Below are 19,697 nucleotides of genomic sequence, written 5' to 3' on the forward strand. Positions count from 1 at the left end.
CTAAGTACATTCTTTATAAATTGTGCACTTCCAACTACCACTTAATTTTAGAAATGTATATCGTGGCATATTATTGAATGGAAGTATCTCTCTTTCAAGTTTTCTGAAGTTGATATCATAGATATTTTTTAATGGTATCTGACACCTCTTGCCATTTCTACAGAGGAAATGTTACTTTATGACTCAAGCATCTTTTGGAAATGGTTGTATTTGGTACACCATCTTTTGTTTACCATAGAAATACTCTGTTATGAAATTCTTACCTGCTACAACTGACCAAGATAGTATTCATGTTTTTTGGGTTGTGCTTGCACCAAACATAGTCTCAAATTGGACCTTTCAAAACTTACAATTTGTGATGGGTTTTCTTGTCTGAGTTATCTGATTGAAACTATTTTGATCAGGTCGATGCAGTCAATTGCATTTCACAACCTAAAGCTGCAGCTAGTGAAATTGTTAATGCGCAAGAAGCAGCATATACTCAGCCTTGTACTCTGCCACAGATTCAAGCAAGGGAAGCTGATATACGAGCGCTTTCTGAATTGACTCGGGCTCTTGATAAAAAGGTAATACTTACGTACTTAGTATGTTTTGATTTATTGTTATGATAATTGCATTATATTTCATAAAAATCCATTTAGATTTTTTTATAAGACATTTTCAGTACAAAGTTGTGTAGAATGATACTTTTTATTCAAATTCCGAAGAATTCATGGAAGATATATAGAATTCTTTTTCTGACTGGCAAATTCCCACCCCCCCCCCCCCCGCCCCCTTTTCCAACTGTTATGCTCAATTCCTATTTCCTCAATGATGTGATATCGTGTTAATTATTTAGGTGATTTTCCAATGCCTTTTTTTAATTATATATATATTTTAATATTTTTTCCCTTTTCTTGCTTGCTACGAAAAGATGGCCCTTTTAATCACTAACTTTTAAAGTTGAATTTATGCTGAGAAGTTCCATCTTCTGCACTTGTTTGCTTGGATGTTAAATGTGTTAATCGAAACCATTAGTTTTTTAGATGTTATTTTAGTTTGTTACAAACCTGGTGGCTTTCTTTGTTCTGGAAGTTGGTCCGTCTTAATGAGAAGCAGCTTTTTTTTTTTTATTGATATTTATTCTAGAGATGAGATCATACTTAATTGTCATTTCAGGAAGCATTGTTGTTGGAACTGAGACACATGAATGACGAAGTACAGGGAAACGAGAAAGATACGGGAGAGAACTTTCTTAAGGATCTTGAGCCTTTTAAGAAGCAATATGCCTCGGTACTCATACAGCTACAAGAAGCCAATGACCAGGCACGTTGCTTCCATGAGCTCATATCCAGATCTGCACCTTTACTCTTCAATTCTGTATCATTTCTCCACTGAAGTTGCACTAAGCAACATTGACTTGATTGTCCTCATGAACAGGTTTCTTCTGCTCTGCTTTACTTGAGGCAGCGAAACACCTACCCAAGAAATCCCCAGTCCCCATTGATGAAGTCAATGGCTAATTCAGTCAGCCCTGGGGGGCCACCAAGCTCCTTTGATCATTCTGGATTTCTCTTTCAGGAATCAGGATCTCATATTGCTGAGATTGTTGAAGGCTCAAGATTGAAAGCAAAGACCATGGTAGACAAGGCTACGCAGGTACGAAGGTCTCTAAGCTCTGCCTTTTTTTTTCTTTTGACTTTGTTCCTTCAGTTTTATGTAACAAGACACTGTTGTATGAGCTGGTGACCATCATTTTCCTTTTATACTCCAATGTTTCAGATATTAGTTTTCATCAGTAAATTTTGAAACCATTCTGCCTGACAAAATATAGACTGCATAACATGTCTCGGGAATGGTGGGTCTTTGTTGTTTTTATCTTCCATATTTTCGTGTGCTCATGTCTGGCTTTTCCATTCTTGGGCTTCTTTTTGCTAGAAAATCAGAAAAATGATCTAACTTGATTTTGACCACCAACTAGACCTTTTGTCTATGGTAGCACCTTTTCATGAAGTGTTCGTCAAGAGGTGGGGGGGGGGGAGAGTGATTCCTTGGGATATGGGAAGCACATAACGGGCACATTTGGGCTGAATCATCCAAGATGGTGCTTCTCTTCTTTTTTTTTTTGGGGGCGAGCGGGTTGGTTTTAGATGTTGGAATTCATTCTTCACTTAAAGGTACATTTATTAGTCTAATCATCCATTGTGGTGGGTTGGTACTCATTCCAGTATCTTAATCAGAACTTTTTGTCATTATAAAATTTAGGCAATGTCCTCGTTGAAGGAAGGTGATGATGCTTTTGCAAGGATTGGGGAGGCTTTAGATTCTGCAAAAAATCTGCATTTTCGAGCTGATGCGAGCGTACCAGCTACAAGATCTTTTACATCTCTGGAGCCAGTTAATGCCAATTTGGTGGGTTCTCAGGGTCTGTCATCCTCTTGCACACCAGAGCCAACAACAGTTGTCCATCCAACTGGTACAAAGCTGAATGGTGGACCTGAATTATATGAAGCAAACATACCTTCGGAGCTTATCTCATCCTGCGTCGCTACTTTGCTCATGATTCAGGTAAACTGGGGAAGGTGTTGAATTTCTGTACTTTATCCGAATATTCAACTATTTTTCTTGTTTGTTGTATATTAAATACATCATAGATCAAATATCGAAGCCGAGCAGTTTGAGCTTGTCTGCTTGGTACAGTTTTCTTGGTTATGCCCAATTAGGCTGAGCGGGCATGATGTTATGTTTGTAAGAAATTATTGTGCCAAGATATGTGGCTGTGCCTTGAAGTTTGAACATTTCATTATAAGAAGAGTGAGGACCTACTTTTGGAAACATCCTCCTCTTCCATTGCATGAGTATGAATACTTTGAGTTGATTTCTGGGAATTGAGTATTTGAATTGATTTTCAAAGTGTAGGACTGATGCTGTTTGATTAGTTAAAAACCAATAGACCTGCAATTCCCTTACTTTCTTTGCAATAGCTTTTTTTGTTTTTTTTTTGGGGTGTGTGTGTGTGTGTGTGTGTGTGTGTGTGTGGTGGGGAAAGGAAGGCAGAGCTCCTCAAGGTGCAAAAGCAAGACTGATGCAACACAAACTAAATGCTTCACATGGCTATTTGAATTCCTAGGACTCAAACAAAGCATTAGCTGGATGCTGATGATTCAAAGCACAGGCTTAACAGATACATCTGTAATTGTATAGATTGTTTATGACAAACACCACCTTGCCTTCTTCCTGTTTTTGGATATGTTAGTACATGCCCATTTAAAGAGTTTGGTAGGTCTGAGGATAGGCTTTCTGGGCTACAAGAGGTCAAGGGTAGAGATTTCTTTACATGTTTATACTCTGGAGCTTCTTATATTTTAATATCTCCAAATGCTGAATTATTTTTTTCTCTGACCATGCAGACATGCACAGAGCGACAGTATCCCCCAGCTGAGGTGGCCCAGATCCTTGATTCTGCTGTTTCAAGTTTGAAACCATGTTGTTCCCAGAACCTTCATGTTTATGGAGAGATACAACGGTGCATGGGAATTGTCAAGAACCAGATTTTAGCACTCATACCAACATAAACCCCACACATCCAACACTAGTGTCCACCTTGTAAATATTCAACACTAGCAAGTGATTATATTTTATTTCAACTCTTCTATTCATCTCTTTTACGGTACCGTCATCTCTTGTTCTCTAATAGGTACAAACAAAACATTATCTAAATGTAATGGTTCTTGTCCCCCCACCCCCTAGCCCACTTTTCCTTTCTTCTTTTAATAAAATATTTTAAGGATGTGTTCCACAACATGTCGGCATATGATAGAAGATGTTTCTACTGGTTCTGATATTTACTCAGGCAGTTTGGATACATTATAGGTTTTAGTCGAGCAACACGTCCTTGCTGCTCTTATTTTAAATATAAGCAGTAAAATTTTATGTACACTTTGCTTATGGATGAGGAATATTGGGGCTGAATTAGAGAATTGCTGACGTTTTGAACTTAATGCAGGGCCTGGCTAGTCAATATGGATCAGAGCCTTTTATGCTTCATATTATGGTCCAATAAAGGCGTGGGAGGAAAGAAACAGCAATAACTGTCATTTTTCAATGGAAGTTCAATATCATTTTACAGACTTGAGAGTTTTTAACTTCAGAAACAATACAAACAGCCAAGCTCTTGAAGGAAAGTTTAGCTGGTTAAATCCAGGTATTTCTCAATCTAGAACATAATGCACTAGTCGTTCTATCCCAAGGTAGGTGCGGTATCGTCCAAGTTCCAGCTTTATTTATTTTATCCCCTTTGGTGGTATCAAATTGAAATTTTCACTTGCATTCCCCTCCCACCCCAACCCCCCCCCCCCAAAAAAAAAAAAAATAAAACTTAAATTTTATGTTCTGCCAAATATTTTGCTGAGTAACTGTGACTATACAGGTCCAAGTAAATGCAATGTTCCTTTATATAATAGAATTCCCTTATGGGAATTACATTTTAACTGGAGATAGCAAGCTGTGTGGATACTTACAAAGCTTAACATAATAGAACACCAAGGCATAAATCCATGCCTGTTTGGCAATTAGTTTGATTGGAGGACTAGTCTTGTCCTAATATTGGGTTTGTGGCCTAGCTCTGATGGCAAACACCCTTAATTGAGCCTAAGGCTAAGCTGATCCCTATGTCCATCCATTATGCCCTAGTGAATTGTTTGGATTGCTATGAGAGTAAAAAGGTGGCTGCTTGCTTTATTGACAAGTCTCCATATTGCCATTAATAAATCTAAAGAACCAATTGTTACATGTAACTTTCTTCCCTTTCATACCACTAATTCAATCGTCCTCTCTCAGAAGCCCTTAAAACAAGCCAAAGTGATCCTACCTTTTTGCCTTCTCCCCCTCCCCCACACAAAAAAGAAAAAAAAAAAAGAATTAGGCACCGAAAACTGGCTTATCTTGTAGCAAGAAATCCCAAATCCAACCTTAATCTAGGATCTCAATTGCATCTAGAAAACAACCCACCCATTGCTTTTCTGCTTTCACTCTCAGAAGCCCTTAAAACAAGCCAAAGTGATCCTACCTTTTTGCCTTCTCCCCCTCCCCCACACAAAAAAGTAAAAAAACAAAAAGGATTAGGCACCGAAAACTGGCTTATCTTGTAGCAAGAAATCCCAAATCCAACCTTAATCAAGGATCTCAATTGCATCTAGAAAACAACCCACCCATTGCTTTTCTGCTTTCACGCTTTCACGCTTTCACGCTTTCACGCTTTCACGGTTTCACGCCCTAAGAACGATTTTACTTTCTGCTTTTGTGGTCGACAAAGTCACTTTCTAGTTCTCAAGAACCCATCTCGAAGTGCCATTTTGTTCACCTCAAAAAGTAAAAGTGTGGAGGCAGGCAGCATGGCAATTGGCATAGCAAAAATCCCCACTAAACTGCCAATGTCCGATGTTAGATTTTGTTGATAATAAGGTCATAGACTGTCATGAGTCATAGACTATGATGGGACTTGCATTCAAATCCCACTTTTGGTAATTCCTCGATTACTGCTATCACACCAACTATGATGGGACTTCCATTCAAATCCCCCACTCGCTAATTCATTCATTCGATTATTCCTAATTGAAGCTTTCTTTCGGTGACGTGATAGCCTACAATCCTTACTCCAGGGAGCCCAGCGCCCAGGGGGCATCCAGTAATTGAGGTGTGCCGCATATATTTTGACGTACGTCTAGGGATGTGTGTGGTGCAACTCAATTGCTGGATGCACCCTGGGCGTGCTGAGCTCCCTGGAGATGAACTAAATTCTCCTTAATGTCATTTTAGTAGGTTTATTCAATGAAGCCATCCTTACTTCCTTGTGTGTGGCCGTGTGAGAATATTTTCCAAAATATTTCTAGCATTGAATTTTTTATTTTTTTGTTTGGTGGATCTAGCAAAGTCTCTCTAGCATTGAATTTTAGGAGAGGGTTCTCTGCATCCTAGCGTGGCCCGATGCCACCGTGGGGTCAATCACAACGTATGGGAGCATCAATAGAGAGACTTTGCATTTTACATGGGGTATAACGGTCATTTTGTTCTGAACTGTGTCTAGGTCGGAGGTACGATGTCCAACATTGTTCTTTTTTCCTTGAATTTTTTTATTTCTCTATCTATATAACCATTTGATAAATTGAGCTATTGTTCATAAGATATTGTTAATGTATTGACCGAACCGACTTTAGCCACAAACATGACAGACACCGACTTTGACATTTTGTAGTTTATTTTTTTATCCCATTGACAAATTGAGTTTTTTTCATAAGATATTGTTAATGTGTTGACCGAAACCATCTTTAGCCGCAAACAGGGTAGACACCGACTTTGATATTTTGTATAGTGTGTTTTTTTTTCCTTTCCCGTGACTTTCATTTCTCTGCGTATATAAAAATCTGAAAAGGGATGGGTATGTTAACGGTATACCATAAGCTAACACCTTATATGGTTATTTCTCTCTTTTCTCTTTTTTGAAATGAATTCCTTTTCCCTCAAAAGGAGGAAGAGAGAGAGAAATATAGGATGTTAGTTTGCAATATACCACTAGCATACTCAGCCTTTTCCTATAAGAATTTAATTGATAAATTGAATTATTTTTTATAAGATATTGTTAATGTATTGATTAAAACCGATTTTAGCCGCAAACATATTAAACACCGACTTTGACATATTGTATGGAGTTATTTATTGTCTTTTGTGCACTTACTCAAAAAAAATTTCCTGTATTGTTTTTTTTGTTTTTTTGATATAAATGGATGGGATAGTTTAGTAGTTAGTTATTTGGGTGTTGGTGAAGAGTGAAGACAGGATCCTTTAATATGTGCTCCCCACACCTCTGACCCGAAGAGAAGAGAAGAGAAGAGAATGATCCTCTACATATTTACATGTCTTGGGAGAAAGAATGTTGATAGGTTGCGTAGTGTACGCTAGTGCTTCCATGTGTTATCTCTATTATCCCTCTTATCAAATGACATAATTGTCCTCTATTGTGGGAGTAAAGAGAGAAACACAAGAAGCTCTCACATTTGTTATGCAGCCGAACAAGAATCTCAATTCCAAATATTATTTACTTTATGAGAAAAGAGTGGGCACACCACTACGGTGCCCAACATGTGTCATCCTCACTCCAGCCCCTGTGAATATTAGGGGTGTAAATGAATAGCTAAAATCCGTTTCCGTATCCGTGTCTGTATCCGTTTAGTACTATCCGAATTCATCCGAAAGTTAAACGGATGCGGATACGGATAGGCTATAGCTATCCGAAAAGCTATATTTACATGTAAACGGATAAAATATTCGATCCGTATTCGTGTCCATATCCGTTTAACACTAACCGAATCCGTCCAAAAACTAATCGGATGTGGATGTAGATATAGCAGTATCCAAGCTGAATCCGATCCGTTTACATCCCTACCTCTGATTGATGTATGCCACTAACTAACTGAAAACCGGTGGCATATCCAACCCTCTCCCTTACTGTATTTACAAAAAAAAATGCCACTAATCACAACCCATGCCATGAGGGCCTGAGGCTCATTACTACCCCTTTAAGCCATTTTCTTTGCAAATCACTATCCAATGGTATTACAATTGAGTTAAAGGATGTTTCATCATCTTGATCTGTTGGTTGGGAAAAAAAAACCACCTCATTCATTTCACATGATAATACCATTGACATCACAAAAGAGACTGTATGACATCAAATAAAGTGCAATGAATCCATGAGAGTAATCAAAATTTAATAGCATTAAATTAAACTTTGAAGTTAGAACCACTAGAGATCCTCCCCCTTGTTTTAAATTTGACACTTGAGCTTGCAAGGGAAAAAGAAAATGTTAACCCTTTAATTTAGTTGTCTTATGCTTTAGTGGTGACCATTGAGTTTAGGGTGTCTCAATACTCGTTTGGCTCTTGCTGATTTCATGCTTACTAATAACCTAAAAAAGAACATAAAAAGCATCCCAAGGTAGGTATCCCCTCTTGGATTCCTTTCAACAAAAGAAGAGATTATCGAAAGACAATTTCTCACATCAAACGTGGATAAAGCCTGGGAAAGTTCATAACTCTTGATTCATGTTTCATCTTCAGAAAAAGAGCAAAAAAATCAATGAAACTCACCTTTTATAACACGATCCTCATGTCTATTGAGTTTTAAAAAAAGAGAGAGGAAATCTTAGCTTCTTGTTCTTGATTTTAATTTAAAGGGTTCCGACCAATTCTAGTTCCATGTTCAAATCCGGGTTCTTGAAGAATCGTTATCCTCTCCTATAACTGCACAGTGCAGTACTGCATTGTGCGGTGCAGCAGAGGCCATGTGGCACAGCGGGTCTCACATGGTGCACATGGCCTCTGCAGCCACCGCGTAACTGCATAAGATAAAAATTCAGTTCTTGAAGCCATACTAGAGGATTCTACACCTATCTTATTGATCAAATTAAAGTCAAAAATAGGCAAGTTACTTAAAAATGAGTTTAATGGTACAATGGAAGGATAATCGGCAATGCAACTTGAGACTAATTCTTTGATGATTACCAATGTTTGATTCAATTAAATTTGACTAGCGAGATGAGTATGTAGTCCTCTATAACATTGACACATCCACAAAGCCTAGTCTGCCCTTTAGCCTCCCACCTCCAACCCTGAAAAAGGACAAAAGAAAAGACTCATGACCAAATCATACATCACTAATTTGTCTTAACATTCTATATTATCTTCTTACAGTTAATCTTTGGTCTTGAACAGTTTCTTATTTCTTGGTTGCCATATACCCTTTTAAGAAATAGGGTAGGTCAAATTTTTGTCCTCCCTGATTAGCTGGTTAGTGAGTAAAAAGTGCCAAGTTTTCTTACAAGATAAGCCAAGGAGTGATAGGGTAGGGCCCCTAAAAGGTGGTTCCTCTATGAAGTTTACTACATGCGTATAAGTTAGGGCAAAACCATTATGAGAATAAGGTCCACACACCCTATTTATATGTTTGACCCTGAAAATTTCCTTGTCCCCATCTAGACAAAGAATGGTGGTAGTAGTGGAAAATATCATATCCTATCATATCATTTGTACCTACATTATTATATGTGTAGGCTCAGGGCTGACCTAACCCCACACAAATAGTAACCTTTAGATAGATGGCTGATGGCTCCACAGGATGTAACCCGTACCCATAATGAAACCGATCCTTTGACTCACCTAGGTAAGATCTCGGGCATATGAATTTTTTTTTTCTTTTTTTGTATGAATGAAAAATATAGTAAGGTCTGTTTGTTTGACGGGTAAGATGGGGTGGGGATGTTGTGGGATTGGGTCCCAAAGTGTAGCGGGTTGGGGAATAGGGATTTGATTTTTATTTTTCTCATAAATAGTAACCAAAGTCTTTTGTTTTTTGTGAGATTTTAGATAGGACACGAGTGTGATTTTTAAGTATTACGTCAGTAGATAAGACATTTAATGTTGTTTTCTGAGCTTTTGTAAGTTCATTACCCCAGATTAAACAAATAAGGCTAGGATGAGATTTTGAAATGCCACATAGCACTTTTCCACTCCACATAAATCTCTGCCAAACAAATGGGGCCAACAATAAAAAACAGAATACAACACAATTATAAAAAATGTTAACCATCTAGGGATTTCCAAACTAAAACAAAACAATTAATAAAAAGATGATACAATAAAAACCAGAGAGAGATGGAAACAAATACCCAAGGAGAAACAACTAACAAAAGAATGTTACATCAAAAAGTTGGGGAAGGGGAGAATTAGCTAGAAGCTCTCAAGAGGAGGTAAAATACCTTTTTCTACAAGTACCAGGGTTCATAGTATTGGTTCCATTGATTTTGATTGAACCCTAAAAATTTGAATTGAGAAGAAACTCAAAATTTTCCAAAATTTGAGGGGTTTTTTTTTTTTTAGGGGGGAGTTTTTTATTCAATAAACTTGGAGATTTTGCTGCTAGAGGTCAATTTCATTGAATTTTTTTTTAATAATGCAAAAAATTAAGGATCAAAGTCATCAAACATGAAACCAAAACAATTCAACAGAGTGCAAGAACAAACACCAGGATTGATCCGGCCATGCCCGAGCCCGAGCCCGAGCCCCACCCCCACCCCGACCCATTGCCAGTCTAGCGTGGGGAAAGCAATCATTGAGAAAAGACAGAGTCTTTATCATTTGGGCTTTTACACGATAAAACGGAATCACTCCCGTTTTGCTTTAGTTTTTTTGCTTGATCTCCTTTTCCTTTTTGTCGTTCCTTTTTGACCCTTTTTGGGTTTTTCCCCCAAGCAAAGAAGAGAAACAAATAACTACTTTTTTTCCTTCCCGCTACCCACCCCCATGAACCGACTCTCGGTTTTGACTTTAGAGTGTTAGAAGTCCAGCTTTTGCTCCTCTTTACGAAGGGTAGCGGCTTCGACAATCCAGGGGAAGAGCAAAAGCTTAAAGCTCTGTATGACCCACCAACAGTGTCATTCATGGCTTGGAACAGTTGCCCAACAACAGCAACTATTGGGTTTCATTTCTCACTACTTCATCTTCCCTCTTCTCTTCACTTCACTCTTTCCTTCTCCTTCTCTCCTCATTTCTTTACTGTTACCTCTTGGGCTTCTGCCCAATGGACCGCAACGACAAGCAGCACCCACAGCAGCTTTGCTTGTCCAAATCCTCTAGGCACCGTTCCAACGACTGGTTTGTTCTCTCTGGGTCCTTCTCTACTTTCATGTTCTTACTGCTTATGCGCTTCCCACTGTGTGTTTCTGTGTGTTTTGTTCAGGGTAGCTTAAATTTTTCATTTTGATGAGTTGGGGTGCTTTGGGTTTTTTTTGTAATTATATTTCAATTTAGGAAGAAGCTTTTGCGTGTTCTCCAAATATACCTGAGAGGAATAAGTAAATTAACCAAGTGTAGGTAATGCATCTCAATGAGTTGTAGGAATTAGGAGTTGGATTGGTGCTAATTTGATTACAACTGAAACACAGAGGAGCTTGTGCTTTCAATGGAGTAGTTTCTCAGTTCTTATGATGCAATTTTAACCGTGGATCTCTTTAACAAATGCCATCTCCTGGACATTGGTGCCCCCACAGGATCTCAACTTCATATTGGTGATGACTCATAACAGTTGGGATTAATTTATTGGCAGAGGCATTTAGGTTCCCTTCTTTAAAATCGAAGATCCTAGATCACCCCTGGTCTCTATCTGCTATCCCTCTGGGCATCCACCCCCCCCCCCCCCCCTTAATTCGACTTTAGGGGAAAAAAACCCTATCCCTTGAAGCCGACAAAGAAGAAGATGTAGAAATTAGAACAAGAAATTAAAATGCCAGAACCACAGCCATCTAGATATCATGGTTTTTCATTTTGTGTTTTTCATCCCATTGTAAATGCCGTAACACTTCTTACGTTTGCACATGCTCGCTAACTTGCTTCCAGAAGCACTGTTTGTATCAAGCTGACATGCTTTAATCACTCTTGGTTTTCTTCTTTTCCTTCTCAGTTCTTTCTAGACTTTCCAAATTTTGATTGATTTCAAAGACCAGGGAAATGGGGAATTTTATTTTCCTTGATTCTTATACCTCCAATCTTTTTCAACATCACAATGGACTAATGCATTTACTTTATGCCCCCCTACTTGCTAAGAGCTTTTAATCTACATCAAACCCCTAATTCCCAATGATCCTTTGATTGATCTTTGTTGTATGTGTCTAAATCTTCACAATCTACTATTCCACTTGAATTATAACCTTTTGGTATTACTCCCCAGTTGACTAGAATTCTCTTGTTTTTTTCCTATGCTGTTCTTTCCACTCATTCAGCTCGACATCCTCAACAATGTCAACCATCAACATAGTGTTTCTTCATAATTTTACTTTTCAAACATAAAACATACCATTCATGTTGTTCTCTTACAGAACACTCCCCCAGTTTGGTGCTATGGATTGGTCATACAAAACCTGCAGAAGCACATTTCTACTCGTGAATATCTAAGATCCTGAATTTCCCTATATTTTTTTGTTAAATTAAATGCTAACTTCTGAAGATTGAACCAACTTTGAGATAGTCGTTCAGTTCATTTGAGCTCCTCAAGAATTCACTTATTTCGGAACTTGAGTTAGTTTTGAGAAATGGGATTCCTTTGGCACAAATTCACTAATTTTGGGAACTTGAGTTAATGCTGAGAAAGTGGGAAACTTGAGTTTGTGCTTGGAACATGAGGGAGAAAAATTTATTCCCACAAGAAAGGTGAGTGCAATTCATTGTCAACAGGTGCGTTACCCACACATTAGTAGCAGGTAGAGTTCAAATTGGTTATACTGCATCATTTTTTTTTAAACTATTTAATTTTCCAAGAAGAGAAGGCAACCTGGAGATGTCAACAGAAGATTCCTGTGGTAAAATGTGTACTGATTGGAGCATTTAAACTGACAAACATATGACTCTTACAATCTTAACATTTGCCTTATAGTTGGTTGTTTCTGTTCCTACTTGAATATAGATAGTGGTAATTTCAAGATGAATGGCATATTCCTAACAAACAAGTGTGCCTCTTCCAACATGTTGGTACAGTTTACTGGTGAAAGTTTATTGTGTTTTCTTTTACTTGCTACTCTTTTTTCCTTTTATTAACAATTGAGTCATAGAATGTAAGTTAATAAATCTACAGTGTCCTAGTTATTATTGTTTTGGGTTTTTTATTTCAAGTAACCTCAATATTTACTTTTAGAATTATTTTGATTCATGATATTTAGATAATGTCAGTGAAGCTGACATGAATGCCATGGGGATCATGGCATTTATTATTTTCTTAAACACCTAGTGACTGCCCCTCAAAATTTTTTTTCCCTTTTCCCTCTTTTTTCACCAAGATCCCTTCCAAGGTGTTGTATCAGAATCCATGTGGAAATTTTCTGATTTTGAACTTTAGCGTGCTCTGGATTACTAATAAATTCCTGTGTGTATCTTTTGTCAATAATTAGCTATTAATTTATTGCAGGATCTTTTCGGACGTTCCTAGTGATATTAGCATAGAAGTAAGTGGAGGAACATTTTCTTTACATAAGGTAAATCTCTACATTTTTATCTTTCAATTTTAGTGTGGCCATTTAATCCTGTGAATCCTAGTACTTTAAAAATAATAAAAATAATCCTATGAATCCTAGTACTACGGGAAAAAAATTTCCTGTGAAATCCATTATGAAAGTGGGGGAAACCATCTTAAATATTCGTAGTTGCTACTACAACAACAACAACAACAACTCGGCCTTATCCCAACTAAATGGGGTCAGCTACATGAATCCTTGCCCTTCAATCAGCTCTATTCGAGGGCATACTTGATGGAAGGCCTAAGCTATGCATGTCTTTTCTCATCACTTCTCCTAGAGTCATTTTAGGTCTGTCCCTGACTCTTTAGTTCCTTCAATCTGAATCAAATCACTCCTCCATATTGGAGCATCCAAAGGCCTCCATTGAAAATGGCCATGCAAGCTCAAACGACTTTCTCATAGTTTATTATGTATTAGAGCTAATGTAGTCCTAGATTGGTAGGAGACCAACTAGGAGCCAATAAACCAGGATCTGCAAGTTATGAACAGGTGAATCGGCTAGGTCAAAATAGGGTTTTTTTATGAAATTAGGGTTAGGGTTTGGTTAGGGTTATGGTTTTGGGTTTTTGAAAAGAGGAAAAGATGGGTTTTTAGGGTTTATGATGGTCGGATGAGGGAGCAACTTGGATCGAGTTTTCCTTATGGTGAGGGGAGAGTTCGATTCAAAAAAGGAGGGATTTTGCGGGCTGATTTGGTCTGGGCAGAATTTAGGTATTGGGAATAGCGAAAACAACGAAGGGGAAAACTAGGGTTGGGGTTGTAGAGGATTAGAAGAAGAAGAATGGGGATGGGGATGTCTCAAACTTCCTGTAGTTGCAGATTACTCTTGGCAGCACCTTGTTTGAGGATGAAACTTGAATAAAAATTGGATCTTTAACTAGAACTTCAAAGAAATCTTCAAGTAACTTGAAAGAGAGCTTCAAAAGAACCACCTGGGCTTCACACTGCAAGGTGTCAATTGGATCAAACACCAATCCCACCAGATTTGATAAAACACAAAGCAATTCTTCAAAGAAGAAACAAAGTTGCAGGCCAGCAATGGCAATTTTAAAAAATTCACAGGTAATGTGCACCTCCTACGATTTTGTTAGTATATATAGGTGGCCAATGTCCTTACTCCTATGCAGCCTAGGAGTGTAAATACTCCTAGCCGGCTAACTCTAATATCACCTCCCTTGACTAATTCGTGGGAGGTGTGGAACCAAAGAAAAACAAAATTACATTGAATAAAAAAAAGGTGACTTAAGTCACTTAAATTGAACCATCGGTTCAAACTAGCTTTGGACCAGTTCAATTAAAACACTAAAACATAAAAATAAACTAAGTATAGAGCTAATCCCGTATGCAACCTATGTACCCTACTTTAAGTCCACAAAAGTGACCTATTACATTGAAAACCCATGGGACCAAAGGCCCAACATGCGTATAACCTAACCCTAGACTTATTCTCATTAAAAAAGCCTCTTTTGGTGATGTATCTACATTAATAGATACTCCCAATTCAGCTCAAATATGATCATTCCTTACTTTACCCTTCCTAGTTTGGCCTCTCATCCATCTCAACATCCTCATCTCCATTGCACTGAGTTTATCTAAATGATGCTTCTCAACTGCCCAAGATTTTGCACCATACATCATAACCGGTTGTATGATTGTCCTATAAAATTTTCCGTTAAGTTTCAAAGGAATACGTCGATCACACGACACTCCGTACGCACCTCTTTGCCTCATTCAACCTATTTTAATTCTCTGTGAAACATTATCCTCCATATCACCTTCCTTATTTTTGACTGAGATCAAAAACCTAAAATAATCACTTTGTGGAATCTCCCACTTATCAATTTTCACCACCTCATTATGTATCCTAGTGTAACTAAAGTTACACACCATATGCTTGTTCTACTTATCTTGAAACCTTTGGATTCCAAGGTTGATCTCCATATCTTCAACTTGGCATTAATCCCTTTTTTTTGTCTCATCTACCAAAACATTATCATTATCAAAAAGTATACACCAAGGAACCTCATTTTGAATGTCTTTAGTTAAATCATCTATGATAAGCGCAAACAAATAAGAGCTTAATGTTGATCCTTGATGTAACCCAATTGTATTTGGGAATTCACTACCTGACCCCCTACAGTTCTTACACTAGTCACCACACCATCATACATATCTTTAATTATGTCCACATATTTACTTGAAACACTTCTCTTCTCTAGTACTTGACAAATTAACTCTTTAGGGACTCTGTCATAAGCTTTTTCTAAGTCAATAAAGACCATGTGGAGATCCTTTTGTAATCTCTAAATCTTTCCATGAGTCTCCTAAGTAAGTAAATAACTTCTGTCATGGATCTTTCTGGCATAAAACCAAATTCGTTCTCCGTAATAGTAGTTTCTTGTCTCAAGTGGGTTTCAATATCCCTCTCCCATAATTTCATAGTATGACTTATTAGTTTTATGTTTCTATAGTTGTTGTAGCTCTGAATATAATCTTTATTTTTGTAAATCGAACCACAATGCTTTTCCTCCATTCATCTGGCATTTTCCTTGTGCTCATAATCTTGTTAAACAACTTGGTTAGCCAAGATAAACCACAGATTCCTAAGCTCTTCCACACTTCTATTGGGACCTCATTTGGGCCTTGTGCCTTGCCTACTTTTATCCTCCTTAAAGCTTCTTTTTCTTTTGACACCCTAACTTTTCATATATTTCTACAATATGTGGAGTCTTGATGGATAATGCAGTCTTCCGGGACACTATTACTCGAAGTTTCTTTATTTAGTAGACTGTAGAAATAATTTTTCCATCTCTCCGTAATGTCCTCATCCCTTATTAGTACTTTACCATCTTCACTTCTAATACATCTAACACGGTCGAAATCTCTACTCTTCCTTTCCATTATCTTAGCTATCTTATAGATAGCTTTTCCCCCTACCTTTATACTTTGATTGTTATAAATATCTTCATATTTCTTCACCCTTACTTTTGCCACAATCTTCTTAGCTCCATTTCTGACAATATATATATATTTGTTTGTTTATTTATATTTATATTTGGCAATATTCTAAGACATATGGTGTGCCCATGCATATGAATAAGTTAAATTCCATTTGTAAATGTTTCTCCTTGTTGGCATATCTCTCTCTTCAGCCATCATTATTGTTCATTTGAAGATAGGCTGCATCTGGCTTTAAATCTCTACTGAAGATATCAAATCTCTTCCCATTTTGTGTTGCTTTGGATATAATTCACATTTGTATGTTCATGTTGCAAAGGTTCTGATTATTTTAATTTGGAGAGCACAGTTTCCTCTGGTGTCTAGAAGTGGGCGAATCCGAAAGCTGGTTGCAGAGCATAGAGATTCTGATATTTCCAGGATAGAGCTTGTTAACTTACCTGGTGGTGCTGATTCATTTGAGTTAGCAGCAAAGTTCTGCTATGGCATCAACTTTGAGATTACGTCCTCAAATGTCGCACAACTTTGTTGTGTTTCTGATTACCTGGAAATGACTGAGGAATATGCAAAAGACAACCTTGGTTCTCGTGCTGAAGCATATCTAGATACTATAGTCTGCAAGAACCTTGAAATGTGTGTTGAAGTTTTGCAAGAGTGTGAGAATCTACTCCCTCTTGCTGATGAACTGAAAATAGTCAGCAGGTGTACTGATTCTATTGCTTCTAAGGCATGTGCAGAGCAGATAGCCTCTAGCTTCTCACGCTTAGAGTATAGCAGCTCAGGGAGGCTGCACATGAATAAGCAGGCCAGCAAATGTGAAGGGGACTGGTGGATTGAAGATCTGTCCATTCTTCGTATTGACTTGTATCAGAGAGTCATAGCAGCAATGAGGTGTCGAGGGGTCCGTCCTGAGAGCATTGGTGTGTCACTTGTAAATTATGCCCAAAAGTTTTTGACAAAGAAACCCAGCTTATGGAGTGCATCTACCCAGCCAAAAGTTGATCCGGTTGCAGGTTCTGTTGGCCATGAGCAGAGACTCATGGTTGAGACGATTGTCAGCCTGTTGCCTGTAGAAAAACCTGCTGTCCCCATCACTTTTCTTTTTGGGATCTTACGAACTGCGGTGATGCTTGATTGTTCGGTTGCTTGCAGGCTTGATCTTGAGAGGAGGATTGGGTCACAACTGGAAATGGCTACTCTTGATGATCTTCTGGTTCCATCTTTCCACCATGCTGGCGACACTTTATTTGATGTTGACACTGTTCACAGAATCTTAGTTAACTTCTCTCAGCATGATGACAGTGAAGATGATATGGAAGATGAATCTGGTTATGAATCTGATGGCCTTCACTCACCCTCTCAAACTGCATTGCTCAAAGTCGCAAAACTCGTGGATAATTACCTTGCCGAAATTGCTGCCGATGCAAATCTTAAGCTCACCAAGTTCATGGTCATTGCAGAGTCTTTACCAGCACATGCACGCACTATTCATGATGGTCTTTACCGAGCAATTGATATTTTCCTCAAGGTAAGCATCTCTTTTCATCTTCTTGTATAACATGACAAAAGCGAATCCTTTTTCTTTTAATGAAAATCCAACTGTGCAAACCACAATAGAAAGAGAAAGACAGCTCTATTTTACTTTGTAGAATGTAAGTGAACCATAGTAAACTCAACAAACTATGGAGAAAGATTCACATAATTTGGCACTGTGACCAATACCACAAGGCAAAATGAGCATTCATCAATAACCCCAGAAAAATAGGGTTTAAAAGTTTGGGGTTTATTTCTGACTACAGCTCCAAAGGATTGATTCAGATTCCATGTAAGATTCCTTTTTCCTGCTTTAGGGGGTCTCCTGTAATCCTCTAGGCTCTAATAGGGCTAACAGGGTTATGCCCCCGTTGTTATCCAAAGTTTTGGTAAGGTGTGCAACGTCTTGGGGGTAAAATGGTGGTAGCTGATCCTTTATCTTTTTATTAAATATTTCTTTTACCTGCTAATTTTTTCTTCTTGTAACTACATTGTTCATGGAGCCACTGGTGATCCATGAACATTTTTTGCAATCGGATTGACATGCCAATTTCCAATAGGGTATTGACCTGTCTGTCTGTGCAAGCCACACTTGTATTTATCACTTTGTGAACTCGTGTCTCAGGCTCATCAGGGTTTATCAGATTTGGAGAAAAAGAAGCTCTGCAAACTGATTGATTTCCAAAAGCTCTCACAAGAAGCAGGTGCGCATGCAGCACAAAATGAACGTCTCCCTCTCCAGTCAATTGTCCAAGTGCTATATTTTGAGCAGATAAGGCTTCGGAATGCCTTATGCTGCTCGTATCCAGATGATGACCATAAACCAATGCACCAGTCATGGCGGATCAGCAGTGGTGCACTCAGTGCAGCAATGTCACCCCGAGACAATTATGCATCATTAAGAAGAGAGAACCGAGAGTTGAAACTGGAACTTGCTCGATTACGGATGAGACTGAATGATCTGGAGAAGGATCATGTATTTATGAAAAAGAACATGGAGAGATCTAACTCTAGAAAGTTTATGAGCTCTTTCTCAAAGAAGATTAGTAAGCTAAATCTGTTTGGGCATAGTTCTTCCAAGTCATCAAGTTCTCCCTCAAAGTTTTCACAAAGAACAGACTCAAGAGTTCTCGGGAGAACATGAGCTGGCTTCTATGGAGAGGAAATACTTATCTGGAACCTTCCTCTCTTTCTGCCATAATCCATTGATCTTGTTCCTCTCTATCCACCTTATTTATGTGATGATATCTTCAGCTAGAAACCAGCCGGTGGCTTGTTTCATTTTGAAGTGGTTTTGTTTGTGGGAAAATCTCTAAAATCCTTAGAATTTCATGATGAAAAGCCTTTTTCCAGATACATGCAGAAAATATGAATGTATAGTCATCTCAACTGATCAAGTGTTAAAATTTTATATCAAAGTACAAATTTCCTCCATTGTTCTGTTAGAATCATTTTACTATTATTCATTTCATGTGAAAAAGGCTCAGCACAAAATGAGAAGAACCAAATAAAATGGTCGAATCCACTGCAGAAATGAAAAGCTATTAACCTAAGGCAAACTACTTCAGCTCTTGCTTGCAGAGAAAATAATGTTGTTATTGCATTTCCATTCTCATTTATATTAGAATCTCATGATGACAACTGCTCAGATTTGTGGACAGACATACAAATTTAGCAGAGTGTAAAATTTGTTCTCTGGGTGGACAAACATACACGTTTCTATGTTAACTACAATCAGAGTTATATTATATTCTTGTTTTGCTACCACTTCTATCTCTTTTAACCACTATCAGTTATAATATGTTCAGGTTTTCGCACTATGTATAGAAAAGGAATGTTTCCTCTTACTCTTGGGGGAGTGGTATCTGTGTTAAAGTTTAAAGAAGTGATCTCATGTTCTAAAGTCCTTGTAGGGTACTGGAAAAAGAAGGGAAGAAGGATATATGACCAATAGGCTTCACCACCCATGGCCTGCGGGAAATGCTTCACCACCAGTCCCAAACCAAGGATTCACCACCTTGGGTTGCCACTTGCTGCCAAGCAAACACTAAAAAGGAGTCCTTCTAGAAAGGATCCTTAGCTATTACAAGGAAAATAGAAAGCAAATAA

General features: G+C 38.0%; 2 protein-coding genes across 5 annotated transcripts in view; both read left to right on the forward strand.

The window, feature by feature from the left end:
- The window catches only part of LOC122656730 (protein ALWAYS EARLY 2-like), a 65,330-nt gene extending 60,851 nt beyond the window's left edge, over positions 1-4,479 (forward strand). For 2 of the 4 annotated variants that reach the window (XM_043851361.1, XM_043851363.1), the window contains exons 16-20: positions 405-566; positions 1,159-1,305; positions 1,420-1,638; positions 2,245-2,547; positions 3,390-3,778. In XM_043851361.1, the coding sequence (XP_043707296.1) occupies positions 405-566; positions 1,159-1,305; positions 1,420-1,638; positions 2,245-2,547; positions 3,390-3,554 (996 nt within the window). In that variant the 3' untranslated portion in view covers positions 3,555-3,778. Of the gene's footprint in view, positions 1-404; positions 567-1,158; positions 1,306-1,419; positions 1,639-2,244; positions 2,548-3,389; positions 3,779-3,985; positions 4,262-4,408 lie in introns of those variants that run through there. The other 2 variants (XR_006332153.1, XM_043851362.1) reach the window with 2 other exon arrangements.
- A 5,890-nt stretch (positions 4,480-10,369) lies between these two features.
- Positions 10,370-19,022, forward strand: LOC122656913 (BTB/POZ domain-containing protein At5g48800-like). Its single transcript, XM_043851605.1, has 4 exons — positions 10,370-10,686; positions 12,989-13,055; positions 16,405-17,583; positions 18,214-19,022. Exons 1-4 carry the CDS (start codon positions 10,613-10,615, stop codon positions 18,730-18,732), a joined length of 1,839 nt encoding a protein of 612 aa, XP_043707540.1. The 5' UTR covers positions 10,370-10,612; the 3' UTR covers positions 18,733-19,022.
- The last annotated feature ends 675 nt before the right edge of the window (positions 19,023-19,697 follow it).

Source organism: Telopea speciosissima, chromosome 3 (assembly GCF_018873765.1).
Source record: "Telopea speciosissima isolate NSW1024214 ecotype Mountain lineage chromosome 3, Tspe_v1, whole genome shotgun sequence".
In the NCBI taxonomy this organism is placed as follows: Eukaryota; Viridiplantae; Streptophyta; class Magnoliopsida; order Proteales; family Proteaceae; genus Telopea; species Telopea speciosissima.